Consider the following 25,131-nt stretch of genomic DNA (forward strand, 5'->3'; position numbering starts at 1 on the left):
AGTTTGTCTACTTCCTGGCTTGCTTCTTAAGATTGTTAACTTCCCTTTTGTTTTCTTCTTAGCAGAATATGACTCAAAATGGATGTCATTCACTATTAAGGCAGTTGAGGTGTCTGGAAGAAGAGATGGGGGAGTGGATGGAAATTCTGTGTATTGTCACATCCATAAAATCTGAATTGAATGCTGTTGTTAGTATGATCTACAGAATAGCTCCCACCTAAAATATTCCTCTAGCATAAAAAAAAATCTACTGCAATAAACCATGCAGCATTATTTCATGCAATAATAATTAGCTTTGACAGTGTCTTTAAATTACTGTAAAAAAATTTTTTTTTTACAAAAAAAAATTTTTCCCCAGAAAACAAGTTTGAAGAAAGAGCTCTTCAAGGAAATAAAGCCTTTAATAAACACCTATAAAACTGTACCATTTGGAAACATAGCTTGCTATATAATCTATACCATCTTAATAAAAGTATAGAATGAAAATGGGCTTCTGATCTGTTTCACATTCATTTCTGTATTGTTCCAGTATTTTTATACTATGGTACTTAAGGCAAGAAGACTAGCAGTTAGGATTCATGCGATCTTTAGTTTATTAATCTGACAAATACAGGAAAATTTTGCAATCTATCAAAATTGTATCTTATCAAGAATTCAAAAGGTGTTATAAAAAGATGTTTTCACATTCTTTCTGGATTATGTACAAATCAGTGTCTGTAGAAACAAAAACAAAACAGCAAACACTTGAGAGTAAAGGAATCCCAATGAAGTCCATATTCCAGCATGTCCAACTGCATTGTAAACCAAGCCACTACTGCAGTGTGAACAACCCTGTAGACACCACTGCATGATTTCAGAGTTTTGAAGCTGCTGACAACGGTTCCAGTAAATATTTGTTCTTTTAAAAATGAAAATGTCCCAAGAAGGAAATTTTTCACACTGCATAGTCCAACCTGAAGTTCTAGTCAGGCACATTTGAGGAGGGATCCGACCATCTCCTCATATTAATGACAGAGCAAGCATCCAGGAAGTGGTACCTCTTTCTGAGATATTCTGAAACTGCTTTGTAGACAGAGACACTGAGTCATTTCAGCAGGAGGCAGCTTTCAAGTACAGCAGGTTAAAAGTGGTAGGTTTCTGATCAGGACTATACTGGTGGTCAAAGCAATACCTAACCTGCATCCTCTCCTTAGGCAGGTGCTTCCTCTAATCAGGTAAAACCACCAGAAAATGGTATCCAGATAAGTTGCTCAGAGACCATTCTTTTATGACAGGGCTGTGAGGAGTTGAAAGTCAATGAGTGTTTTTCAAAGTCCTTTATTCTCAGATTTTAAAGACATTATGAAGTTATGATCTATGCTCAAATTGAAGATATAAAAGTCTCTGCCATGAGATCCAGAGGGAAAGAGAAAAAGATCAGTGAGATCATCTGTCCAGTTTTGAATGTTCCTCTCCAACACAGTGTTTAGGACATCTGTAGGGGAAGAGGGAGGTTGGGAGAGTGGGGTACTGTCCAGAACATACTATAAGAGCAAATTCAGAGGAAGAGAAGGAAAGAAGCCTTAGTTCACTTAAAAGACTCATTCCTGAAATGAGCACAACCCAGTTCATGAGCCTGCTTCTCATGCAGAGATGGTCCAGGTAGAGAAGCTGTGACAGCATATGCTACATAAGGCTCTGACAGCATTATTGCAATTTTCAGTGTCAATTGTGTTCATGTGGCAAGAGCCCTTAAGGACAACCATGAAAAAGTGGTTATGGATTACAGTATACAGTCATTATGCCTAAAGTTTCCAATATTTTAAAGACCTTAAAGTTATCCGTATGTTAGAAAACAGGAATTAATAACACAGTTCAAATGAACCTCTTGAAAAATTTAGAAAAGTCCAAGGTAATGCAGCCTCCTCCTTCCAGGAAAAAAAAATGTCGCTGATCGAGCATAGTCTGGTGAAAAAAATTAGGAACTTGTACCCCAGAATCACAGAATGTGGCTCTAGTTCTGCTTCTGACATCATCTGACTTCTCTCAACTGCTTAACTTTTTATATTTCCCCTTTTGCAAGTGGCGTACAGATCAGTTAGTGTGAAAAGTGCTTTGAGATCCTTAGGGCAGCATCAAAGGATAAGAGTATAAGCAAAGTATAATACAATACTGTTTGCAGCCCTGGTGACTCCTAAGGAGACTATTAGTCTCTCAGAGAGAAGATCCCACATTCAGAACTTAAACATTATATAATATTATATAATTATATTTTATGGGAGGATAATTAATAATACATTTCTGACTTTCTTCATGCTTTTCTTCCAAGCTCTGCAAGGGTCATGTTTTCCACTTTTCTAAATGTAAAATGCCATCAATAAGAAGCTGTGGTACCTACAATTTGTTCTGATAGGTGGTTTTGCTTAACTTTTAGTAGGAAGGTCCTACAGGACAGGGGGTGGTTTGTTATTAAAAAAATATGTTGTAAAAATTAAATATATAAATAAAAAAAGAAAAACAGCCTTGAAATACAATAATGTACTAGGCCAGAAAAAAAAGAACTGTGCCTTTTAGTCCAGGACATCTAGCATCAACCTTCCAAATATACCCTATGAACTATTTTCTACATAAATGTATTCTTTTATTTTGTAAATATGTGATACAAATCTACCATTTTCTCACCTATTACCTTAACTCCTTTCTTTTAAAGAGAATTTTAATTTAAAGATAAACTTGAAATTCATCTAACTTCTGAATTTGTTGCATCTGTTGGTTAGTTTGATGCGTGGTGCTATTCCCAGTGTGGAAGAGTCCCACTGCTAGCTATACCCAGATCCACACTTAAGGGATGAATACTGGGGCTGCCCATCCTTGAATGACTTTCAGGTGTGTAACTGGAATTTCTTCTATTCTATACTGTGACCTAATTAATTTTTCATTATGGAAGGCTAATAATTGATATTCCAGAATCTCCAAACTTGTCCTTAAAGAGTGTCTGGGGAGAAGTCCATGCTGTTGATAGCCTTGGTTGTACTTCATAGAACATATAATGATATGTTTGTTGTTATGCAGTTTGGTGCAGACATGGCTCAGATTTGCATGTAGCATCACAATCCTTTCAAGGGGGAAAGAGAAAGCACAGGATGGCCAACACAGGCATAAGCAAATTTCTCTTCGGGGAACCCTGGTTTGCAGTAAAAATCTGTAATACACAGAGTACCTGGAAGCCTTGCTTAAAAGAACCCACTTTACGTTTCGCTCAGGCATTAGCCTGAGATTGTGAACTGACATATATCTAAGTGGCTTCTGAATCGCAGGTAAAGCTCCAGGAGATAATATTTCTGCTGCAAAGCATTTAAGTGGGAGAGAAGAGTGGAGAGAAGCCTGGGAGGAAAGTATTAAGTGAAGAAAATATTAAGATTTTTTAAAAAGCAAAACAATCAAACATTCTGAAACTCATCCTTTTTTTTTTAGTATCCTCCATTCCCACTGACGTTCCCAAAACCATCTGAGCAAGTATTTAGATACAAAGGCGTTATCTGAACATAAAATCCCAAACCACATGAACACACGTATCTTACTTATGACCATAATAAACCAGAGAAGCCACCCAATGGCAGAGCGCACACACCACAGGCCCCAAAGGCAACCGCCCCAATCTAGAAAATACATTACAGCTAGAGACATGTTAGGCAGTAGGGATGATACTGGCCATTCCTGAGCCACAGCACTGGGCCACACAGTCTGATCACTAAAGCTGAGGGCTGTCTAAGGTAAAGAGGGCCAACAGAGTTTGTGCCCTGTCTACACACACAGACTTTCTTTAGAGATATTACCTCTAGAAAAGGTGGGTCATCAGATTTTTTTTTGTTTGGCATACTTGTATAGAACCTGAATTTCACTGTTGCTTAGAGTAGTGTCTTCACTGTCCTCAATTCAAACAAAGATACTTTGAAACCACCTGCAATAGGAGAGGTGTAACCACAAAAAACCAATTGTAAGTGATAAATGATTTGGTATCTGCTCTTTAGCACGTGGTTTGTTTTGCCCTATTAACTGTTTGAGGCCTCTTTTCCCTCCATCGGTGACTCCTCCTAAACCCATGCTCCTCCATAGGCCAAGTTTGTAGACTGAAAATTCTCTCTCTTTCTACATACTGGTTTCTAACCTTGCTAAACAAAACTGATTCATAAACTACCTAAAAATTAATTTGCCTTCAGCAGTTTATTATAATTCTCAACAGCTGCCAGAAACACTGAGTCAGACTCAGAGAAAGAAACCAGGAAAGGAAGGCTATCACAAGGTATTATATTTTGTTTTAATTCCCTAGCTTTTGGCCACAAACCTTTGATGGAGTCTGTGTATTAGTGAAGAAATTACAACACAAAGGCTAACTGCAGCAATTTACAAGCACGCTTGAGATAAAATCCTAAAATAACTGGGTCATCCAACCACTACCGAGACAGGCTTATCTGTCTTCTTACTTGGGTAGGAGAATTACATGCAGTTTGGGGCAAAGGGGGGAAATACGGAAGATATGTCGGGAAAAGTGAACGTGGAATGCTGTACCTTTTGAAAAAAAAGATTAATTGCATGGTGCTATCACAGCAAGAAAAGGACAGAAATTTAGCTGGATATCCAGAAGCATCCTGAGAATATCAGCGAGGAACAAGCTTTGAACAGTAGTCCCCTTACCACCAATATCTACTGAATCTTGAACCAAAGTCCTTTGACACGGACTAGCCCAAATTACTTCAAATTGAGGCTGAGAAGAAATGGCAAAAGTGAAAAGTGATAAAATAAAACTTCAGTGCTCGAGAACATAAACCATTAAAATCTGCCTAAGCACCTGGCCTGACGCAAGGTGGAAGAGATTCTCTTACTTGAAAATGGCTTGAACTTCTAGCATAAAAGTCTGGAAGTGGCAGCTGCCTCCCTTTTTCCATTCCATTTGCTGCAGATGTCTGTCCACCTGGTGAGACCCCCAAATGGTTCAACATTTAACTAATACAGATTTATTGGGGTGAATTTTCAACACATGGGTTTAGATAAAGATTACTGTTTGGTTTAACAGCTTCCCTCATTTAACCTCTTGGCAATAGCAGTCCTGAGAGTCTGTAGTGTTGGTAATATCTACCTGTGACCAAGGGATAAATTGCTGGTGGAAGCACTAGCAACTTTTTGGCTTATTGTCCTCCTCCTATTTCTATTCCACAAATCCAGGTGGCTTCTTGGAGCAAAAAAAAAAAAATCAATATATTTAAAACCATTTACTGACTTTCAGTGTTCAGGGAGGCAAGTTCTCACAAAAAACTGGGAGAAAGTTGCAATGAGTCCAGCTGGGAATCTTGAAACTGTTCCATGAAGAAGAGGAAAACTTTTTTTGTCCTCTTCAGATACATACAGTCCGAGGAGAAAAATCCATGGGATTCCAATTTTCAATGTGCTAGATATAAAATTGATGGAATGCTAGCTGGTCCATAAAAGGCTGCACAAGGTAATCTGTGGCAAAATAGAAAACAAGCCCAAAGGTGATGGAGATTGGAAGAGCTGGTAATGCTTTCTTGAAGATGGCGAGAAGCAGTAAGGTAAGGCACAAACCCTGCAGAGAAGGTAGAAAGAAGCCATAAACTGGAATGTACTTACGCAGCCATGTTACAAGTCAGTGTTGCTATTAAACTGAGGAGTTTTTGCTTCATGTAATCATCAACCAAATGAATACTCTTCTTTTAGGTTAAATTTTAGAAATCCTAATATTTTTAATACTGGGGACAGTCATTAAAAAACTTTTTGAGGTTCCTAGTATAAAATAAAGCAAAACCCATTTCATTGGTTTATAGCAACCAAGTTACAATGATTCAGTATATTTCATACACATGCACAATTTTAACCAAGGATTTCAAAAGGAAAAAAATTTCATTGGTAAACATAAAATATAGCTGAAATTTTTACAATCTTCACACTGGCCTTGGAAAGAAATGGCAGAAGTGAAAAGTGACAAAATTTCAGTGCTTGAGAACAAAAGCCACTAAATTCTGCAACTTCTCATAGTACGGGATGGAATCTCCCTTTCTGAAAAGACTTCAGTCCCCAGAATTCTAGTTGAGCTGATAAAACTGCCTTGGACAATCCATCAACATACTCTTTATGCTCTATGTTGCAAGGAGAAGTGATGCTAATGGGATAAACTAGAAACCAGGGTTATGTTGAGAGGAAACATCTAGCCTTCTTTGAAACTCAAAACTGTGGTATAATTCATTCTCTTCCTTAGCTATTTGAAATTTAACTACAAAATTTGGAGAGGAGGGGTATGCAGCATGCGATTTCCTCTAAGGAAAAAAACAAAAACAAATTCCTGGTGATTATAGTAGGTATTTTAAAGCATATTTAATAGTGGGGGCAGGTAGGTGGAACAGTGGATAGAGTGCTGGGCCCAGGTTCAGGAGGATCTGAGTTCAAATTTGGCCTTAGACATTTACTAGCTATGTGATCACAGGCAAGTGACTTTTAAGCCTGTTTGCCTTAGTTTCCTCATCTGTAAAATAAGCTGGAGAAGGAAATGGCAAACGATTCCAGTATCTTCACCAGGAAAACCCAAAATGAGTCACAAAGAGTCAGACATGAATGAAAGTACTGAAGAACAACAAAAAATTTAATAACACAAATTAAAGTTCTCATTATGCTAATACATCCATACATACTACACAACAAAGGTGGTATACTTTACAGAAAGATTAGCAAACAAAAATATCATATGAAATTAGATTTGCTTAAAGCACACACATGGAAAATTCAGTGCTCATCTTTTTTTCACTATTGAAAAGTGACAGCCATGTTGGTCTATAATCATTATATTCTAAGAGCTCACCAAAAATTTGTGGCACAAAGCTGTTAAAATGACACCATATAAAAAGAGCGATAAAAGGCTTTGTCATTTTATAACATAGTACCCACCTTGTGAGAAGCTACTGAGAACATAAACGACTCCTGATTATCCCTGTTAAGGTTGCCCTCTAGCATCGCTACCTCCCCATATGAGTGCCATGCTTGCCTTTAAAGGGATAGGATAATCACAGCTGCAGCCTTAGGGGTATTTAATCATTTGTCAGGTTATACTTACAATTAATATGGCTACAAAACAGGCTATTGTTGTGTTCCAGTCTCCACTAGCTGTTGCTGAGGCTTTGCCAACCAGAACACTGTAGAAAATGAAATCCCCTAGTCCAAGCTTTACTCCCCCTGGAAAAAAAAAAAAGATTAGGAACAAGAAGAAACATATCTGTCTAAAGGTCCCAGTTATTCAAAATACAAAAACCACATACGCTTTTAAAAATTTTAACATTTTAAACTTTAGAAGTTCTGTTTAGTTAGATAATCATGCTCTGTTGCCATCTAATCAAATTAACAATGCACCAAGCTTTACTAAGCTGAAAAAGAGTAAGGAGTAGGTGTATGACATAAGTAAAACTGAATCCTCTTAAAATGATGTTACTGGTGTATGACATAAGTAAAAGTGAATCCTCTTAAAATTATGGTACTAGAAGGAAAAAAGAATGCTACTGAGTTCTGGGTGAAATGCTATGGAAAATACATATGCTATAATTAACTTTAGACTCAGAAGACATGATTTCACCTGTAATATGACTTAATGACACTGCCAGAAGAAACCTGTAATGTATATGCATTGTTCTGTTTTGAATACCAAACTAAAGGGCTTAGACTAGTTTAACTCAAGAAGCATTTATTAAGTGTCCATGAGGTACAAGGCATGGCAGTGCTGGGATACAAAGACAAAACAAAATGATTCCTGTCTTCAGGGAGCTTATTTTTCAATCGTAGGGAAACAGCATGTACATAGATCAATACCAAATATACACAAGTAATTCTAAGGCCAGGAAGACTGGGAAGGGCTTCGTGTTGGGGAATGGCACTTGAAGTGAGCCTTGAAAGAACATAAGGATTGCAAGAAATAACGGTAACAAGGGAGACATTGCAGGTATGTGTTATAATCAGTAGAAAGGCATGAAGATAAAATATGTAATGTCATGCATGGAAAACGGCAAGCAAACCTATTTGGTTGGAACACAGATTGGAAGAAAAATGTGAAATCAGGCTGGAAGCAGACTGTAAGGGCTTTAAGTGTCAAAGAAAGGAGTTTGTATATGATCCTTGAAAGCAAGATGGAGCCAATGAAGCATCTTAAATAAGGGAGTGACATAGTCAGATCTATACAGTAGGAATATAAATTTGACAGCTGGATTAGAGAGGGTGGACTAGAAACAAGGAGACTAATTAGGAAGCTAATGCAATTAATCCAGTAATGAGGGCTTTAATGAGGGCGGTGGCCATGAAGTGATTCTAAAAAATGAAAAATAAGTGAAGGCAGTAGTGTTAGTCTTACTTTTAGTGAAAGTAGCATAAGAGAGAACACTCCTGACGTTGAAATCCCCAATGCTCTCATGGAAGGAGATTCTCCTTCTAAGCAATAACCCTTCCTCCTCCCTCTCATCTCCCTCACAACAGCCACAACTCTTCTCAAAGGTAAAGTGCAAGTTAATTTGTTTTATTTTCTGTTTATATTGTGTCCTAATCACTGCTATTGTATTGCCGGTGTATTAGGGACAAAAAACTTATTTAAAATTATAAATAATTATTTTTATATGAATATTTTTGGGGATGTGGTACCGATCATCTGACTTCATATTATTTCCTATGGGAAAATTCGCTTTGCAATACAAACAAATCACATGACAAATAGAATTCCATATGTGTGCCTATATATATATATATATATATATATATATATATATATGTGTGTGTGTGTGTATATATATATATATATGTATATATATATATATATGTAGAATTGCAAGCAGAATAGCATAATTTCATACACACACATACATAAAAACTCTGAGACCTCACCCACAGCATGGAGGGGTGTGTGTGTGTATGTGTGCTCACCAAACTAAATGCTTGGTGAACATGCAATGTAGTAAAACACTGAATTAACCTTATCAATTATGCTCTCAAAAATTTTTGGTCAAAATTTGTGCTGTACTAATATGTTTAGCTGAATATCAGTAATCCCAAGGAAAATGCCAATGTTATAGTCAATATCAGTGGTGTCAAACTGAAACAGAAACAGATTCCTGCAGTGGCCACATATTTTTGTTTATTCTGTCAAACACTTCCCAATTACATTTTATTCTGGTTCAGCGATTTTGCTTTGTTTTTGTTTTTTTTTGGAGGGAGGAAGGCAGAGCAATTGGGGTTAAATGACTTGCCCAAGGTCACAACAGCTAGTAAGTGTGTCAAGTGTTTGAGGCCGGATTTGAATTCAGGTTCTCCTGACTCCAGGGCTGGTGCTCTACTCACCGTGCCACCTAGCTGCCCTGGTTCAGTGATTTTGCAGGGCATAAGTTTGATACCACTGGTCTACATTGTTCCTAATTTTATTAAAGGAATTGAATTCCAAATTTTACTTCTATTCCTAGCAGTATTTATTTTAATCAAGACAGAGACCTATGATCAACACTACAATAAAATGAACATCAATGCTTAGAAGATAAAAATACAACTTTTCCTGAATGTTGCAGATACTAACATGCTAGGCCCCTGAAATTTGTATGTGCTTACAACTTAAACCAAGGGGCTGAGCTACTGTAAGTTCAAGATAGGGTGATGAATTATCTTGACAGTCATACAATTCCCATTCTATATATCACTGAACTGCTAAGTAAGCAGTTTCTCTACATTTGATTCCTTAGGAAAACGCAGTGCAATCAGTCTTCTCAGAGAGTGATACTGAGACATATTTTATTAGTGATTTAGGAATGAAGATGAAAAATAAATAAAAAACGTAGCAATTCATCAAGTCTTTTTCCTCAGTCAAATAATCCAACGGACAAGTTATTTGTAAGAGAAAAAGCTAAGGGCATTAGTTTCCTCTTAATTGATATTTATATTTGATAAAGACAACCAACTGATGGCACAGCAAAGCAACCTGAATCTCAGCAACAAGCTCTGTGACATGGTGAATTAATTCTATTTCCAAGTGTGGAGAGAACCTTCTACTAAAATCTTACTTCAATGCACGCTCATGGTGCAGAGGTAACCTGGGTTCTCAAAGATTATGTCAGCTGTGGATGAGCTCTGGGAAGTTCCAAACAAGGTGGAAAGGCTTCAAGCAGGGGCTCGGTGGACCAGTCTCACTAAATTTGGAGAAACTGACTTCTAGAAGGCTGGTCACTCTGTGCTGAACTTTTTGGTCAAAATAACTCATGAAGACTGTCTACTAAGACATGGCAGTCTTTGCATCAGTGAAGAAAGTATAAAATCTGAAATACTGAAGAAATCAGAAGACAATTTGCTTTAAGTGTGGCTCATAGTTTTTCACTGCAACCCTCCTCCTTGACTCCCAGATATTCAACTAGAACTTTATGTCAACTCTGAAATACAATTATTCTCATCCCTTCTTCACTACATGATTAAATTCCTACAATGAAGAGCCACACTTACACTCTCTGCTTCCTTACTATTCATTCTTTCAGTCCTTTGGTATCTGGCATTTGACTACACCATTTTATGAAACTACTTTCTCACAAGTTACCAATGACTAAAAGTGTTAGAATCAATAGTAGTTTCTCTCCTCATTCTCCATGAGCAAATGAAAAAGCATTTAGAGCTTACAACGTATCTATGGTAAGTGATGGGCATCAAAATCAAAGATCCAAGGGTCCTCAGAAGTCATTTAATCCAATTTCTTTCATTTTACAGATGCTCTGAAATCGGGATATGAACGCAAAAAAAAAAGGAAAAAAGTGACAATTCTTGCCCTCAAGAAATTTTACATTACCACAAGGGGAAACAGCACATTTAGAGGAATGGTGGCCAGAGGAGGGAGTCAAGGGGATGGTGAGCTGATTTATGGGGCAGTCACCTGACACAGTCTTTCAGAAAGCAATGGTATCACTGATTTGATTAATGTGCCCAGAACAAGAGGTTCAGAATGCACACTGAGGGAGGGCGAATGACTCCTCAGTGGACAGCTAGGTGAGTTATGAAGCATAGTCTTGTCTGGAGCTATCTAGGTAAATATGACCTCACTCAGGAGGACTCAGCCTCAGGGCAGAAGTTCAGAGAAGCTGAGTAGTTTATTGTTCCAAGGGAATGGCAGCATGGATTCTCGAGGTCCAGTATGTTTGGTGCTGATCTAAGACTTGGGCTAAGCATCTCTGTTTTTCCTCTCAATTTTCTACCTCTGCATGAATAATGGCTCTGAGGCCTTTGACTCAGGTAACCTCTTGGTTAAGTTTCAGAGGAGGTTCTGATCTGGTAGAGAATGTTTCCCCACTTGGGGTTTCCAATACCAAGGAAAAAAAATCACAGTTCTCACCCAAAAAAGGATAACAACACAACTCATTTTAAATGATCAATACGTACATACATCAGAAGTCAAATTTTTAAAAAAATCCTTATGAAACAAGCTGATTCAGGAAACATCACGAAATATTTCTATAATATTACAACTATAAACTAAATCATCAAAATTATTTCTGCCTAATGATACTATTCTGTCTCCCACACTTATTAGTTCTGCAACTTCTCTGAACCAGTTTCCTCTTTTGAAAAATGGGATAATATCTGTAGTACTGGCCTCACAAGAATGTCATAAGTATTAAAAAATATATGTAAAATGCTTTAGGAATCTTAAAATTCTATCTAAATATCCAGTATTATTATTGTTATCCTCTGAGACTAATTATCTAGGAATACTAGCATTCTATACTGAAAATTTTTAAGTCAGTTTTATCAACAGAAAACAAGATTCTACTTATGACAACTGGATACTTTCCTTGACTTTAGGCCTCATGAAATTTAGCATAGTTCAAAATGTAAATCGGCATTGACTTCAGTGTTACAACATAAGTAATTCCCAGCAAGAAAATTCCCTCTACCTGGGCACCTACTTTGTAACATAGTTAAGAGTTTTTAAAGAAAGAATCAGCAGGTCTGACAGAATAGAAAATTGAAAGAAAAAACAGAGTTTTCAGAGAATCTGAAAAAGAAAATGACAGAACTGTATCTCAACTCTATCGAGGCAGAATAGCAATTTAAAGAACAAAAAAATTTAAAATAATAACAAAAAACATTATTATAAGAATAGATGAACAGTCTTCAAAACAAGAATACCAAACTGGAGGATAGGATAAAAGGAGATTAATAATAATAGTTCCCAGAAAATAGTTAAAAGAAAACCTAAAGCCACATTTCAAGGAACTATACAGAAAAGAAAAAAACCCAACTGACCAAAACACTGGATGTCAAGATCAAAGTTCAAATTGAAAGAATCCATAGAATGCCAATAGAAAAACTTATTTTAATTCACCAAAGAAAAGCATAATCAAAATTCATTGCTATATCAAGTAACAAATTTTACAACAGGCTGTGAAGGAAACCTTTCAGATTCCTAGGGGAATTAATCAAAATAACACAAGATTACTCTGTATTTAAAAGCAACCAAAGGAAAAAATTGAAATATAGCATCCCTGAAAAATAAAGATTGGCTGCCAATCAAAAGTAATATGCTTTGCCAAGCCTAGGTGTAATATCAATTAAGTTGGGACTTTTTTTTTTTTTTTACTGTTTTAGAATGCTAAATTAATTGTCTGTGATTGAGCCTTACTAGGTGCAAAGCCCCAGGGTCTTACGGGGAGTTGCTAAGACCAGAGCCAATAGTACGCACCTAAGTTCTGGTCGCTCAGATGACTTTGATGACATCTAAAGACTGTATAAAAAGAGAGAACAGAGTTGTTTGCTTGGGGCTCTGAGCCACTGGAGGAGTGGTGTGTGACTCTGGGCCAGCCGTTGTTAAGAGCTCCCTGGCTCGTGAACTCAGATGTTGATCCTTTTTGGTAACTATGAATTGTGATTTGATCTGTTTATATTGTGTATGTTTATAATTTGTTTGTATTTGCTGTGAAGTTCAGGTTGCTGGCTTTTCCTCCTGAACTAAATGAGTTTATATGGATATGCTGGATTAAAGTAAGATTGTTAACCCCTTAATGCTACTTTCCTTAGTAAAGCAGATCAAAAGAACCTGTGCTGGCAGCTTTCTTGTTGTTGGGCTTGTGTTGGTCTTTCACACTCCCCCCCACCACAACAGCTGCTAGCCGAATTGTTACAACACTAGGCTAAGCATCAAAGAAAATAACTAGAGGTTGAACAAAAGGGAAGAATTAGAATCATTTCTTCGAAATAAATTAGAGGCAGGTTGACTATTCAACATGCAAACTGACCAAATATAAAAAAAAGTTAAATACCATTTTAAAAAAGAAAATAAAACAACAAACCTGTACGCTATATATGATGCACTAGGTAGACAAAAAGGGCATACACATGGCCAAAGAAACCATAGATATGGATAAGTTCAACAAAAAGACAAACAAGAAAGAAAATATAGAACTGGATAAGTTGTTGGAAAAAGGTAGATTTGACTGACCTGTGGTGACTGGCAAACAAGAATATTAAAGAATATATGTTTTTCAATATCCCCTAGAACTTTTAAAAGACTTGGTCATATACTAGTATAATTAAGTATAAAAAAAGCAGAAACATATCCTTTGTAGATAAAACAAAATAAAATAATAATAAATAAAGGAAACATGAACAAAAAAATACACAGACCTAAATGAAGACCAAGTAATGATATTATGAAAGAATAAATCATAGGAACAACAAACACTGATGCTAAAGATGATGATGATGCAATATATAAATGTTTATGGAAACAATTAAAGCAGTCTTCAAAGTAAATTCATTTCTCTGAAACATTATATTAATAAAATGGAAAAAGAAAAGGATGAAAAAAATCAGCATTCAATTAAAAAGATCAGAAAATAAATCAGCAACCTTAAAATGAATATAATGAAAGAATTCTGAAAATTAGAGAAATAAAAAACTTGAAGAGATTACAGAACTAATAAAAGTTATTTTTAAAAGATTAGTAAAATAAAAAACCACTAGTTAACAGAAAATCACAGCAAAATTAAAAATAAAAAAGGTCAATTTACAGAATAAAGAAAATTATCAGAAACTACTGTAAATAACTTTATGACAGCAAAATTGGGAAGTCAAAGAAATCTGAAGGGTATTTACTAAGACACGAAATATGCGAACTAACAAAACAGAAAATAGAGATCATAATCAATGCAAAGAGAAAAGGAATCAAGTAAGTCATGAATAAACAAGTCATGAATGAAAAAAACCTCTGGGCCTGATGGATTTACGAATAAATTCTATCAAACAATGAAAAATATACTTAAATAACTGAAAGCAATTCAATGCTCATTATTGGGTCATGATAATATAATAAAAAAGTGATAAAAATCACTTTACAGATTCAGTGCTATGACAATAAAATTGCCTGGGGGTACTTTGGGCAATGCACTGACAAAATTCCTTTGGAAAAATAAAAGGTCTGAAATTTCGAGGCATATAATGAAAGGAGAGGAGTGTGGGGAAGAATGAAAGGAGCACTGTGTTATCAGACTTCAAACTGTACTACAAGGTAATAGTCAACAAATCTATTGGATACTGGTTAAAAAGCAAAAAAGTAGATCAGTGGAGCAAAGTAGGTAAGCAAGAATCAGATGTAATAAAAAAAAAATGTACCCTATTGTTTAATAAACTCAAGAATATAAATTACTGATGGAAGGAATTCCTTTTGACAAGAACTTCAGGGAAAACTAGAAAACAATGAGCAGAATTTAGGTTTAGTTCAATATCTTACACCATATGTTGCAATAAATTCAAAATGTCTATATGAACGGAATATACAAAATTATAAAAATTCAGAAGAGAACAAGAGGAGGTATCTCTCAAAACAATGGCTGGAGGAAGAACTCTTAACCAAACAAGGGACAAAAAAAACAAGAGAAGATTAAACAGACAATTTTGATTTTGTAAAAACAAAAACCTTTTGTACACAAACAGAAAATCAATGAAGATAAAATAAGAAGAAAAATTTTGGAGGGGTCAAAATATTTGCATCAAATATTAACCAATAAAAGTTTAATTTCTAAGAGATATAATGACATAAATAATGACATCAAGAACTATTCGCCCAATAGATGTGTCAAAGTATCCAAAAAATTTCTGGAACTGTTACAAACTACACAATATTACAAACTATAAAATGATAATTTGCTCTAATCATCAGAAATGCAAATGGAAACAATTTTGAGGTTCCCCTAGCAAACTGACAAAGATGATGTAGAAAGGGAACAGTCAATGTTAGATTGGCTATAGGAAGACAAGACTGTTGGTAGAGCCATGAATTGGTTCAAATGTTCTGTATGGCAATCTGAAATTATGTGAGAAAACTAACTGTCGATGATCCCTTTGACCCAGAAATCCTACTATGGAACATACATCCCAAGGAAGCTAAAGACAGAAAATAAAGGTCCATTACAAACCGAAACATTCTTAGCAGCATTCTTTGTGGTAGCAAAGAACTAGAAACAATGTAAGTACCCACAGACTGGAGAATGACTGAAAGAACTATGATATATTAATGTAATAGCATTACTGTGCCATAAAAATGAGGACAATGAGGAATTTAGAGAAACAAGATTTATAGGAACTAATAAATGACTACAACAAAGTTGATGAAAATACCATTAAAAGATGAATTCTGGGTAATGAAAAACTAATGAGGTCCTGGGGAACCCAAAATGAGCTATACCTCTCTCTTCACAGCAGAGGGGCAGTCTACTAGGGTAGAACACTACCTGTGTATTTGATCTGGTCATTCTGGTACTGGATGTTTGTGCTTAATTTCCTTCTTTATTAATGTGAGGGTTCAGTCTGGTGGGTTGGAAAGGGTTTTACTTTCCTCCAGAAAAGACTGAAATATAAAGACAAAAAGCACTAACAAAATGGATTTTTTTTAAAGAAGAAATCTGAAATGACCAAATAAATGGACAGAGTATGTAAAACTTGCCACCTCATTGCCAGCAAGAGTATTTTCTGTATGTTTTATTTTATTATTTTTATATTATATATTACATCTTAAATGCTTTGTATATATTTTATATTTACTTATCTGTGTACATGTTTCTCTCTCCTTCTGGCAGGCAAAGGCTGTTTCCTTTTTGTAGCCTGAGTGCCTAGTTGCACGTAGCAAACACTTAACAAATAATTACTAAACTGATTCTGGTAACTGCCTAGACTTAAATACCAGTAAAAGCATCAAAGAGAAGATAAAGTGTCTTGAATGCTGAGCTTGAAATTTAAACTTACAAAGTGATGATTGTTGATACATGGCTATTTGCATTTCTGACATTATAAATTCCTTTTCTTTTCCTTAAAATTAGTGGAATAACCTCTTAAGGACATAAAAATACTAAGCGCTGATACAAATCCAAAGACTTCTGAAACATAGAAGGCCTTCAATGACAGGAAAGAAATATATCAATGAACAATACAACATCCAACAAAAAAGATGAATAGCCAAACTTCCCCTCCTCTCTTCTAAAAAAATGCTAAGTAACACTTTATTTGTAAAGATTAATTTAACATGCATCTGAGAACGAAGGGCAGAGTTTGGCTAAAAAGAGCAATGTGAAAAGCACCAAGCTATTATTTTGGGCTATTAATAATAATTATTATAATAATCACTTACTTAACAGTAAACTATCATTATTCAGAAAAAACCCGTTTCATTGGCCAAGTCTCTTTAGATTTACTTTCTGAATATCTAGGCAGCTACTTTATTCTCCCTAATTCAATGATTCCTTTGGTGCTACAGACAATTGTCCCATTTGAGACTGATAGCTTCTCCAATTAAGGGAGTAGATACATACTTTCCTCAGGATCATCATGCATATGGGAAGCTCCTGCAGGAAGCTCCTGCACAGCAGCTCTGGATGCCGGCGTGGAATGGTGGTGCCCCAGATTACGATCCCTTTGAGCTTCCCACTCTTCATTGAAACCACCATCATCACTGTCAGTAACATTGCTGGAGTTCTGGTTTACTGGGGCTTTGGGAAAAACACCAACAAAAAAATTATAGCTCCAGTGTTAATGATAATGTCCTCAGGCTGGTGAAGGCAATCACTTGGTAAGAGTTGTCAACTTGTGTTCTAAACTGGCGCCTAAGCTTAGGCTATAGCACAAGAAACGAGAAGACCACTTCTTATTTTTAAAACACAACTTGCAAATAAATACATATGTCTTCCCATTAACATTTATCAACACACTTCTGGTTCAAGTTTCTTTCTATACAGATGAAGATGATCTGACTGGACAAATGAAGGATGGATTAGACTAAATTATTTATTTCATGAGGGTAGAGAGCACAGCTATCTCTATATCATCCTAGTTACTATGCATTGTACATAAATGAATGACTGAATGAATAATCAGAGACATCAATATCCCTGTGGCTTTTATTAGACTCTACATATTAAAATGAGACTGTCATTGGATAATAGGAAATTTACATGGGATAATTTAAAAAAAGGAACTTCTTTGCCACTTTATCAGTGATGCTGGTCAACTTAACTGAAGCCATGGCCATAGAGACAGGAAAAGAGAAGGATAAAAAGAAGGCCTAGTTGTGTGTGTGTGTGTGTGTGTGTGTGTGTGTGTGTGTGTGTGTGTAAATATTCCAGTGGCCCAAGGCCACTGGCGTCGGTGGACTCTTATCTTTCTTTTTTTGCCTATTTCCTCTCTCTTGAGCTGCTCTGCTCTTTGTCAATATGGGCCCATAGAATGATTAGGACAGGTTTGAAAATAATCACTGGCTCAGGGTGGAAAATTTTTTTTATAATTGTGCACATCTCTAGATGGATGAGTCATAGTTATTTGTGGGCACTAATCTGGTCAAAGCTAGTTTAGTGGTTATTTGATAACATGTTTCTGCAATATGTCTATCACATCACAGTGTTTGGAACTGTCTATATAGATCAAAGTGTTTAAAAAACAACTACATGGTAGATATTCTAGAAGATACCTATATTTACAGTTTGTGTCGGATTTTACTTGATAAAGAAAACAATTTTCCCTCTCTCTATTTTTATTTATTAGATAATTCTTATCCTTATATCTGAGCATTATACTACTTCTCGTTAGCTGATCCAGAAAATGTCTATACTGGGAAAAAATGTAACCATGCAAATCACCAATATGCATTATTTAATATTCAGTATAAATAAGGTATACTTCCTTCCCTGAGGGTAGAAATACAAGTAAAAGTGAAGAGAAATAATAATCAATTTTATAATAAGACAGAATCCAAAATTCCTCCAAAAATTTGGTTGCCCAATTATTTTTGCCAGAGGAGTTCAATCTAGCTGTGTGACCCTGGGCAAGTCACTTAAACCTGTTTGCATCATTTTCCTCATCTGTAAAAGGAGCTGGCGAAGGAAATGGCAAACCACTCCAACATCTTTGCCAAGAAAACCCCAAAAAGGGTTACAAAGAGTTGGACACAACTGAAAAAAAAAAGACTAATAACAAGATCTCAGGACATAGACAGGAAAATGACTATAAGTATCACCTCCACCCTTCTAATTCTAGCTCAGTGTCAGGACTCTCTCCCTTAGCAATCTTGTTTACTAAGGAACAAGTACTTAAGACTCAAACAGATGTGAGCTCCAGATCAGAAATGTTCTCTCTAGTCATTTGAGCCATGACTTAGAATTTCCTAAGGTTAGCCCCAAAGAATTTCCCTGAGCCATTATCTCTCTTTGTAGGTATACTTCTCTTCTTTTTTGATACTTTAAAAAGGTCCAGGGAAAACTTTATGGCCACATATTTCACTTCAATTTTTCCCAATCTTGGCATATTGTTCTGCCATAAGATGACAGTGTAAGTAGAAAACTAGAAAAGCTAGAAAAAATGAGTATGTAAATAAAAATCTCTCCTACTTTGTGCGTTGTAGTTAGAATTTTTGGAAACTCTCCTTTGGGCTTCTGGGTCTCCTTCTGCCATGTTCACCAACCACACCATTGTTGCTGTTGGAAAAAGATGAAAGTCTAAGTAAGCATGTCAAACAAAGGAGATGTGAGTAGACGTCAAAGCACCATTTTGCTACTAAAATCACCAATTTTCTTTCATCATATCACCTCAGAATCTCTTTAGGAAATATTTAAGAAACTATGGGTGGAGACTTTTTAAAAGCAGAAAAAGGTTCTCTTCAGTCAGACATAGAAATACGTCTCTGACATTAAACATTTTCTTGTGGCATTCAAATGACTTTTAAAAATGTAGTTGATCATGATATGAGTTCCCTGAAAATCACCAGGAAAACCATAGAATTGCATCTAGGTGGACTTGTTGACTGGCCCTAAAATAGTTTTAACTCACTGGCAAGTTGACTTTTAGGAATTATACCTCAAGGGAAAACTAGCTTCACAAAAGCCTAATCTGATAAAAAGCATTACAGAAGAAATTTACACTGTAAGTTTCCTTCATATTCCCTGTAATGCCAAGCTTCCTCAATAATGCTAAACTGTTGTGGACAAAGTTAAAAAAAAAAAAGAGGGGTGGGGAGGGATTTAAAAGCAGTGTACACAAATGTAAATATCAGTTTAAAACAGTTAAAAATACCATTTAGAGAAGAGCAAATTGTTATCTTCTTGGTCCCAAACAAAATTTTAATATAAAAACCCCATGTTTTTGATCATGGAAATCATGTACAACCCTCAGTTAATCATTTTATCTCCAAGGGTCTGGGTTTCATTATCTATAAAATGAAGGTGTTGACAATGAATTCCAAAGTCTCATTCAACTCTAAAATCCTTGGAATGATTATATTGAATGGTTCCAGGTTTTTAGAGCCAGTACCACTGAATCATAACCAAATTTTCAGTTTGGTATTTCTGAAAATCTCAAACCCTCAGTCACTGGAATGTAGTTATCTTCTAATTTTGGTCCTTCTCTATTTTTTGTACATAACTTTATAGCTACATAAAGGTCAGTGGCTGTTACTTCTGCTACTAAATGGAAGAGTGATTAAAAATAAGATAATGGGTCCGATTCCTGTTACTCAGTTAGCTTTAGTCTGTTCCATGGCTATTCCAAATTGCATCTTTAACCAAGTTACCTCACAAATGTGTGCCGCTGGTAACAAGGAAATCAGACAAGGAAATAAATATTTGAGCTAGAAAGGACCTTAGAGGTCATCTAGTTTATTCTTCTTATTTTGAGACCAAGAAAGTAAAAAGATTTGACCAAGACCATTTCACCTCATATGGAGCAAGGCAAAGTCATTACTACTAAAGGAAAAAACCTCAAAGCACATGTTGCTGACCAATCATAAGAACATCTACCTCACAGTATTACAAAAACACCAGCTACTATTATTACATATAATATTAACACGTGTGAAAAAGTAATTAGAAAAATAATTTGCTGTAGGTATGACAACCACAAATATAATGAATTCTGTTCCCATCCCCATGGCATGCACCACTACAGCGAGGGAGTGAGCACCAGCAGCAACCTGCCTCTTCCAGACACAGTCAGGGACTTTAAACAAAGCTACCCGAGAACTGTGCCTGGTACTTGAGATGGAAGGAAGGCTTGTGATTCGGTTTCCACATGCACTTTTTGAGGGGATCAGACCCACAATTCCACTGGTGCAGGACCCTCTCAGTGAAGAGACTCTCTCCAGCTGTATAGAGTAGTCCCTGCTCTCTAGTGACTGTCTCAGAATGTTCTTGGAGCATAGAGAAGGGAAGTCATTTGCCTCAGCTCCCACAGCCGATGTTAGAGGCAGGATGTGAACTCGGGTCTTCCTGACTCCAAAGCCAGCTTTCTTATCTACTATGCAAGATAGCCTCTCTAAACTACTTGTAATAATCTTTCACAAAAACAGTGAGTTTCTTGAAAAGAAGTTATCAAAGAAAGCTCACAATTGAAGACAGTACTTTGCTTATCATTGTCTGATGTTCCTACCCCTTATTAAATTAATATTATAACAAGTTACACAGCATTATAGTTACTTTTTATGCCATACTCTACTCCCCACTAGACTATAAACTTTTATCAAGGCGGGTATCATGCCTTAGCTAAACTCTCTCTCCCAACAACTAGTACAATTCTCTGCACATTGTAGGCAGGTATGAGCTGAATACGAGCCAGCTAAACACCCTGGTGGCATCATAAAATAACCCAGAAAGTTACTGACCAATAACAAGCACAATAACAAGATAATAAAAAAGAGTAACAAGGGGGCAGGCAAGAAGTGGCTCAAAAGAGGGAGAATGGAAGGGAAAACAAAATTACTATGCTTACAAGTATATAAATTTCTCTAGATCTGATACAGAGGCATTTGAGATTTGTAAGACTTTCTATTACGAAAAGGTAATACATAGATATCTTTTTGGTTAGTCATGCAACATTTTCATGTGTATTAGGGGTGGGAATACACTTTTATTATCAATATCTGAGAAAACAACCTTTTGGAACCCTTTTTTTCTAGTATGATACTCCTCCTACTCACACTCCATTGGCTATTATTTCTAGGAAAAGACACAAAACGCTTTTGGCACTTTAAGTGCCTTTCACAATCTGGTTCCAGCTGACCTTTCCAGCCTGATCATACATTATTTTTCCATAGATCAGCCAGCCTGACCAGCTGAGGCAGGTAGGTGGTACAGGAGATACAGCACTGAGCCAAGAGTCGGGAAGACTTGAGTTCAAATCCCAACTCAGATGCTTACTAAATGTGTGACCATGGCTAAGTCACAAGCGCTCAGTTTCCTCAACCATAAAACGGGGATAATAATAGCACCTTACCTCTCCCAGGGTTGTTGTGAATATCAAATGAGAAATTTATAAAGTGTTTACTTAGTACAGTGCTTGGCATATAGTAAGCACTTAATAGGTGTTTGTTCTCTTCCTTCTTCATACAACACTTCATCACTGTGCCTTTGCACAGGCTCTCCTTCATGCCTGGAATGCACGTTTTCCTCACGTCCAACTCTTCTAATCCCTAGTTTCCTTCAAAAACTCTGCTCCAACTACTCTAGGAGTCCTTTCCTAATCCCTCCAAATGCTAGTCCCTCCTATTCCATCCCCAATTACATTTTGCTAATATGGTATATTTTCTAGTTTATGTATGTATACATGTTGTTTCTCTCCTATAGAATATAAGCTCCTTGAGGACCAGGACAATTTCATTTATGTCTTTGATCCCCACCATCTTATACAGTGCCTGGAACACAGAAGGCACTTTTAAAAAATCTGGTTCATTGATTAATAGGGCAGTTTCTATGAAACAAACTAACTAAAAGCTCATAAAAGTGGATTTTGCTTTGGGGTTTTAAAAGCTGTTTATCCATGGAGGGGAGGGATGGCTATCTCCACGAGTCAAATACAGTGACGGTGGAGCCTAGGAATAGCACCATGGCAGGATGTTGCCAGAAGACCCAAGTTTAAATCTTGACTTTGTTACTTACTACTTCAGTAACCCTTGAAAAGTCAAAAGTGGGTATTTTTTAAAGTGGCTAACAAATAATAAAACTGCTTAAAACACTTTTGAATGGATGTTTATTAATATCAATGAAAAGTGTTAATCGATAATGTTGTCTTCTTATATTCTGTCAGGAAAAAACTTGACCCCCAGTAGTTTATAAAACTGTTGTGTGATACAGATTTAAGGCCTTTTTAAATCATGTTTAAACATGCCTGACAAAGTGATATTTTCTGTTCAAATTTTCTCAAATAAGTTGAGGTTGTCCCAACATGTCAGTATTATCCTGACATCTTTTTACAGATTTGAAACAAGCTAAAAATATTATATGTTTGTGCATGACTTATTTTAATGCCTAGAAATGTCATAAGTGAGGTTCATATCCCAGCAGAAATACAATCATTAGCCCCCAGAATCAGCCTTTTCCTGTTAAGACAAAAATAAGCATATCCTTTACAGGAAATACCTCACACAAGAGCAAAAGACAAATTTTTTTTATACTGCTCATAATGGTGGTCCTAAATCTTTGCCACTCTCAAGCCCCCAATGTTTGTTTTCAAAGATGATCTCAATCCCAGCCTGATTAATGGCAATGGAATGGAAATTCCCTCAGAGTCCCACTTCTCACACTTCAAAAATTATTTCTACCTTACCTATCTTTCTTTCCTCCTTTTCATAACTGACTTCTTCACCTGGTGAGCCACTGATTCACTCCCCACTTGCTTCCTCTAAGGCTTTGTTCCATCAACTTACCCCCACTTTCTCAAGCATTTTCAATAATTTCCTCTCTAACAGATCCTTTCCTTCTGCCTACAAATTTAACATTCTTAGGTCTCAACCACACTAAATACAAGCCTTCCTTTCAAGCTTGCTGCTCCTTCCAGCTATTATTACAACCCTCTCTTTCCCTTCACTGCCAAATTTCTTGAAAGGCAAAATCGATACCTGTTCCTTGACTTCCATCCACTGATTGCTTAACCTCTTATAATGTGGGCTTCTGTTTATACCACTGAACCTTCCTAACTACCAAATTCAATGGTCTCTTGTTAGTCCTTATCCTTGACTTTTCTGTAACATCTTACTAAGTTCATCCTTCTCCTCTTTCCCCAAACACTCTCCCTCACTGAGTTTCTATGGGTTTCATTATCATCTCAATCCTCCTCCCACCTTTGGATAATTCTGTCTCTTTTGATGACTTTTCTTCCATATCCCCCCTCCCTCAATGCAAGAACTGCCCAAAGTTCTGTCCTCAATTCTCTTCTCTGTGAACTCATTAACTCCCACAACTTCAGTTATAACCTTTATAAAAATGATTCCTAAACTTGCATCTTCAGGCCTGACCCGCCTTTCAGTCTTGCATTTCCAAATGCCCGCCAGACATTTTCCTGGCCCTTGAAAACCCATGATTTCCAGTACTGAATTTATAATCTACTCTTCCTGAACCAGTTCCTCTCCCTATTTCTGTTAATGGCCACTACTATTCTCCTGATCTTTCAGGCTCAGACCATAAATGGTTTCTTTGAGTCCTTCTGCTTCTCAAATCCCTATACTTGATCAACTGTTAAATCCTATTGATTCATTGTCTACCATAACTGGCATTAACCTGCTTCTTCCCTTTCTCATTACTGCTGAATTGGTTCCGGTCCTTATTACCTCTGATAGGGATTATTTCAACAGTTCCAAATGTCTCCAGCCTCTCTTTACCTCCAACGGTTGCTCTATCTAGGAACTGTGGCATTTGGAGCAAATTAGTTGCACTGAGGATGGTGGAAATGGGGAGGGGCAGGGTCTGAGGGAATACCTAACCTCTGACCACTCCTATACAGAGAGTTTGAAATAGTGGAAGCCAGGTTATGTCAAAGAAGACTTTAAGTCAAGGACTTGACCTTATTGGGAAAGAAAGCATGATTTGGAGGTAGATGGATGACAGTAACAGGATGGAGTGACTTTATAAGGAGAAGTTGATGCTAAGTGTTGGCGGGTCTAAGAATGGGAACCAAGGACCAAGGAGTATGACAATTCCCTTTCTTGGTCCTCAGTATTAGGGGGTATGATGTTGGCAGTAAAGTAATATCAGAAAAGCATATGTACATATTCATATGCTATTACTCTACTACCAATTTTTTATAAAGTAGCTTATGTATCATTGTTTCTTTTTTGAAGAAGACCTCATTTAGGCAAGAAAGATACCCACTTCAACAAAGAACGAAAGGAAACGACGAAATCCAGGATCATCTATGTAGAGCTAGAAGGGACCTAGGAGGTCATCTAGTCCAATTTACTCATTCTACGGATGCAGAGACTGAAGCCCAGCGAGGAAAAATGAAATACATGTTACCTTCAGGTCACACAACTAGTAATGTAGCAGAGTCAGAGTTCAAATTCAGGCCTTCTGACTCTAAATCCAGAGATCTATTCACTGGACCACAACAGAAGGGTCCTGGTGGCACAGAAGAAGGGACAGACAAGACTAGTGTCTTGAGGTAAGGCCAGAGCTGAGTTTTATTATCAGTTAGGAGAAGGTCACTGGGCAAGCAGCAACTTGCCCTTGCCAAGGATTCTACATTGTCTCTCATAGAGCAGATGTCCTTCAAGACTCAGCATGGCAGCAACTAGGTGGCACAGTGGATACAACATCAGCCCTGGACTCCAGAGGACCTGAGTTC

General features: G+C 36.6%; 1 protein-coding gene across 3 annotated transcripts in view; it reads right to left on the reverse strand.

The window, feature by feature from the left end:
• Positions 1–568: 568 nt before the first annotated feature.
• The window catches only part of PSEN1 (presenilin 1), a 70,963-nt gene continuing 46,400 nt past the window's right edge, over positions 569–25,131 (reverse strand). For all 3 annotated transcript variants that reach the window (XM_036734621.1, XM_036734622.1, XM_036734623.1), the window contains exons 8-11: positions 18,915–19,001; positions 16,848–17,024; positions 7,100–7,218; positions 569–5,581 (exon numbers count right to left, since the gene is read on the reverse strand). In XM_036734621.1, the coding sequence (XP_036590516.1) occupies positions 5,426–5,581; positions 7,100–7,218; positions 16,848–17,024; positions 18,915–19,001 (539 nt within the window). In that variant the 3' untranslated portion in view covers positions 569–5,425. The remainder of the gene's footprint in view (positions 5,582–7,099; positions 7,219–16,847; positions 17,025–18,914; positions 19,002–25,131) is intronic.

This window comes from Trichosurus vulpecula, chromosome 8, assembly GCF_011100635.1.
Source record: "Trichosurus vulpecula isolate mTriVul1 chromosome 8, mTriVul1.pri, whole genome shotgun sequence".
NCBI classification, from domain to species: Eukaryota; Metazoa; Chordata; class Mammalia; order Diprotodontia; family Phalangeridae; genus Trichosurus; species Trichosurus vulpecula.